The 5,228-nt window shown below is 40.7% G+C and overlaps 1 protein-coding gene across 1 annotated transcript in view; it reads right to left on the minus strand.

Annotated features, from left to right (window-relative positions):
• Window positions 1-1,956: 1,956 nt before the first annotated feature.
• CAV1 (caveolin 1) overlaps window positions 1,957-5,228 on the minus strand; it is an 18,310-nt gene continuing 15,038 nt past the window's right edge. Inside the window, exon 2 of the mRNA XM_008632737.2 lies at window positions 1,957-4,289. Coding sequence (XP_008630959.1) covers window positions 3,948-4,289 — 342 coding nt within the window. The 3' untranslated portion in view covers window positions 1,957-3,947. The remainder of the gene's footprint in view (window positions 4,290-5,228) is intronic.

A 5,228-nucleotide genomic window follows, 5' to 3' on the forward strand; every position in this document is an offset into this window, starting at 1 on the left:
CTGGTGCAGCTGGAGACCATTTCCTCTTGTCCTGTCTCTGGCTGCCTGGGAGAAGAGGCTGAACCCACCTGGCTACAACCTCCTTTCAGGTGGTTGCAGAGAGAGATAAGGTCTCCCTTGAGCCTCTTTTTCTCCAGGATAAACAAACCCAGCTCCCTCAGCCTATCCTCACTGGACTCACTCCCTAGATGCTTCACCAGCTTCATTGCCCTTCTCTGGACATGCTCCAGCCCCTCAGTGTCTTTCACGCAGTGAGGGACCCAGAACTGGACACAGCACTCAAGGTGTGGCCTCACCAGTACTGAGTACAGAGGGACAGTCACCTCCCTAGTCCTGCTGGCCACACTGCTTTTTATATATAGACTGCTTAGTAATAGCAGTTACAAATTTAGTGAGAATACTGTGCATTTATATTTGTCACAGTTATCCAATGTACATTTTACCACTGTGCCCTCAGAAGGCCCTAACAGAGAAAAGCATCTTGGAGACAGGATGTGCTAGTTGTACTATACAATTGAAATTTTAATTAAAAGTTCTACAGAAGAGGGCAAGATAGAAATAAAATAACCTGTGTCACACGGTGTCCCAGTGTCAGATAACATGAAATGAAAAAGTAAAGGTTTGTAAGACATAAATGAGGATAACAAAGGTGTTCTATCTTAGCAAAGACTTTTATTCTGGGCTTCTTTTCTCCTCCTCAGGACATGAGGAAACAAAACAATACAGCAGACACACAAGGCAATGAAAGCAAACAGGTGAACATAGAGCAGCTCCAGTTTGACCTAAGAGAGGGTTAAAAGGTAGCTTGGGTGCAGGTATGGAAATTCTCCATCATTATTACAAGCCTAAGGTTTGTCTTTGTATTTTGTTGCAACTTCATTGCAATATCTAAAAAAAAAAAATCCTGTATTTAGTTCTCAGTCAAACTCAGAGGGATCAATCACACAGCCAGACAGTTCACACTCCCTCAGTACTTGGGTACTCCATCTTGTTTGAAGTGCCCAGCTCCCCCATACTTACTCTTAGGAAAACAGTTCAAACTACATGGCAAAATCTAAAAACTGGTGACTCAGAGGATGGAAGAGTGACCAATACAGCCACAAAAGTTTTCTGGTAGGAGGAAAAACTGTATTGAGCCCACCTGAATGCACAGGTCCTGAGGCAGTTTATGACACCAACCTGTATCCAGCAGAGTGAGGCTGTCTACACCACATTTACAACCAAGAGAGGTTGTAACCACTGCCCAACACCTAATGTCTAACCCTCTACTTGACAAACCTGGATCTTGCTATGGGGCGTATCTTGGCTATGGTCCTAAGTGTTACTGCAGGAGCGTGGATATGAGATCCAGCCACAGCACAGCCCTGTGACCGCTGCTCAGCGAAGCGCCAGGGACAGTACAATCATTGTGTGAATCTGCACATCTCTCCCATGAAGAGTCTTGGAGTCATGATAGTATAAACAGTTAAGCCTGAATATATCAAGCTCTTTGCAAAAGCAAGATATTTTTGAATAGTGAAGGTGTATTTGCTTTTCTTTCACATTACAACCTCCCTTTTATTTGTAAAATATTTTACATTTTCTCAAATAGTCCAATTGAACATAACATTTGCGACCACTGGCCTATTAAGTGCTGCTAAATACACCATTCTGCTATTGGGAAACATATGATGGACTACATTTATTTGGTATCTGCCATTTGAACATGTTTTGTTGGGCTTTTGTGTAACAATGTGACAGGTATTGTGCAATAAACCCATAGAAATGAACTGTCCTGTCACAAGTTACGTCTGTACATGGCTGAATAAAAACTGTCATTCCCCTATTTCCATACATTAAATGTTAAGGCTAATGGGCTTTTATTAGGAAAAATCCTGTTTCCACTGGACTGACAAAGAAAGCTTTAAATAATTTTTGTCCACATGACTTTCAAGGAAAAAGAAGTCAGACAGGATCTACCATTAAGCATCTTTTTATTGTGGTCTTTAATGTACATGCAGAATTTTAAAAAAAGGTGTCAGTTATATCTGTAAGCTTATAACAATAATGTAAATGTTTGGATCAGCAATGTATTTGGATTAGGGACTAAGAACTCTAAGTGAACAGACAGCTTTCAGGATATACAGTTTATATGGTAAACCAAGAAGGTTTTCTTCAGAGTGATTTTCCTCATAAAAACATAAAATATTTCTTGTTTACAATCTTGGTTGGTTTTAATATTGAAAATATCTATAATAGTACACTCTTCATTATGTACATAGAAAAAGACAAAACTATATCCATACCAGTGTCTGTTTTAAATGCAAATAGTAGTTAATAGCTTTGTAAATTTTTTGTGCACCCTCTCCCTTTTCCCTCCCCCACCCCCATTTAAAAATGCAGCATTTCCTAAAGTTTTCAATGCTTTGGCAGAAATAGAATGGAAGGCACTTCCATGTTAGATAAAGCAATATGTGAAATATCAGCACTAAATGAAAAAAGCTGTAGGTGTACCAGACAGCTCCATGTTCATCCCAAGGGCCAAATTTTGCACTCTTGCAGGTCAAGAACTGGTTTGCTAGAGATTCCAGCTGGAGCTGGCTCAGACCCCAGCTTGGTTTACAATAAGGCTGATTAGCCTAATAACTATTTTTACAAATGCTTCACACAAACCAATGAGGATGCAGAGGGCATCTCTGAACACAGTACTATCATGAGGGCAAAAAGCTCTTGCAGGTCACAGCATCAGAACGTGTCGCAAAGGCCCTGCTACTGAGGCCTTCCACTTCGCAACACGGTAGTTTCACACAACACCCTCTGTTTAAGACTTCCTGATGTGGCAGCTCAGCTAAAAATGAACAAAGCAACACACAAATGTGAAGATTCTAAAGCATCTCTTGTGATGGATAAATTTAGACTCAGCAAAGCATCCTGAAAACAATCTGTGTGCTAGTGGCAGGCTGACTTCTGCTGATAGGGAAGTTTTGAAAGCTGTAGAAAAGTTTCTCACAGGGGCAGCTCCTCCCTGGCCTCCTGTGGCTTGTTTGGCACTCCTTCACTTTTCTTTTAACTCAGGATTATCTCTGGCATACCTGTGATACACATTTATATTAATATTTTGCAAAAATACCCCAGATGCCAGTGAGATAAGCACCTAAATGCTTGCTAAGGGATGTGTCATAAGCCACAGTCAGGAAAACATTTCCATTATGACCAATTTTAGCTTTCAACTGCAGTTTGCTTCTGCAATCCTAGCAAAGGTTGAGAAATAACTGGGTGCAAACTTCCAAGAGAGAATGAGACAAAAAGGCACCAACCAAAGCTTTTATGCGTCAATGTCTCCATTGACGAAACGTTACATTTTCAGGACACACGCTAGTTCAGTAATATGTTTATTTAACTAATTTATTCATACTGCACAATATCTGACCATGACTGTAAATAGCTGCAGTCAACTGACAATCCAATTGAAAAAGAACATTCTGCTAAAACCTGCCAGCTGGTCACGTTCATTCTGCTGCGATAGCTCTGCACTCTTCAGCCACAATAAAATGAATGGCTTTATAGTGTTGGAAAGCATTTTTGTCATTCTTCAGTATCACTGTGGATTTCACAAGGAATGAAGGGTAAGATAAAAAGGCATCCAACAACACTCCAATCTCTGACTTGAACAGCCAGCAAAATGATATGCAGCTGGCATGGAAGAACAGCCCTTTAAGGTTAGTTTAAAATGCAGACCAGAGCAGGGAAAAAAAAGGCAAAAGAAAGAAAGAAAAAAAGAAAGGCAAGTAGTCCAGTAAGAATGAACAGTAGAAAAAGAAACTGAGCAAGTGATTCTTTGTTTTGGGCCAGTCCACCACCAGTTGCTGTATGTTGCTTTGGGAAACACAAAACTGGCACCAAAACACTCCAAACAACACAAAACTTTCACCCCCTTCCTAGGCTGATGGCTCTCCTTGAAACGTCCCTCAGATCTCTTTCCGTACTGTGGCTCGGATGCTGCTGAACACCTTGCCTATGGCCTCAAAGAGTGGGTCGCAGAACGTGTGGATGCAGATGGAATAGACACGGCTAATACACTGGATCTCAATCAGGTAGCTCCTTATGCACGGCACCACCGCCCAGATGTGCAGGAATGACAAAATGGCAAAGTAGATGCCCCAGATGAGAGCCATAGGAATACCAAAGATTGCTGACAGCAAACGATAAAACCAGTATTTCGTTACAGTGAAGGTGGTAAAACTGGCCTTCCAAATCCCATCAAAGCTGTGTGTTCCCTCTGGCTCAGCAATCACATCTTCAAAATCGATCTGCAGCAAAGAACACAAAGTCAGGTCAGTCAGACATTCGCAACAAGGGTGTCCTCCAGAAACACGTTCCTTGGAGAGCTATGGGCCCCTCTGCAAGAAAACATGAAGCATGTACTTCCTACATCCCAACATGATTCAACCTACTATAACCCACTATTGAAGTCATGAATCTTCAGTAACCTTTTCCCAGAGACTACCAGGGAGCCTCAATGATTAGCTCAAAATTAGATATCCAGCTTCTAGATGGAGTTTTCCACAAAACTGAATACATTTTCCTCATCTCCTACAGTCCTAAGGTATGCAGTGCCCTTATGGTCTACTTCAGGGATAAACCAGGTGAATAAAATCATGCTTCATAGTTTTGACTATTCATAAATCATTCAAAAAGTTACCTAAGGAAGCAGTGCATTCCAACAGGCATATTTTTGCACTCTGTTGAAATACTGAGCTGTTCAGGAAGCTTAACTGTCATAACATTTCTATAAGAAAATTAACAGTATTGCAATGATACTTCAGCTCCATGTCACACAGACATGTTTGATATAACCCACAATACAGGATATTTAATTTAGTTACCACAACCAATTGTATAGGCACTGCAAACAACAGGAAAGAGAATATCACAACACTATTCCTCTGCAAGAAAATAAATGACTGTTTAAATCAGATGAAAGAAAAAAATAATTTGCATTCCTGGGACTGGATCCCAAAGTGTGATAATAATGCTGCCAAGAGTGAAGACTTACAGGAGCAAGGTAAGTGTGACATGGGCCAGCAGCCTCAGAAACTCAGGCAATAGTACCTTAGCATACTGGAAGGAGTGAATATATGTATACTCAATGTAAATATTGCTTATACTGTAAGAAAGGGCTCATGATCACTTCTTTTAATCTAAAATATACGTAATAATTGAAAAGAACTCATTTTTCTCTCCTGCTG

This window comes from Corvus brachyrhynchos, unplaced genomic scaffold, assembly GCF_000691975.1.
Source record: "Corvus brachyrhynchos isolate BGI_N302 unplaced genomic scaffold, ASM69197v1 scaffold32, whole genome shotgun sequence".
Classification (NCBI taxonomy): Eukaryota; Metazoa; Chordata; class Aves; order Passeriformes; family Corvidae; genus Corvus; species Corvus brachyrhynchos.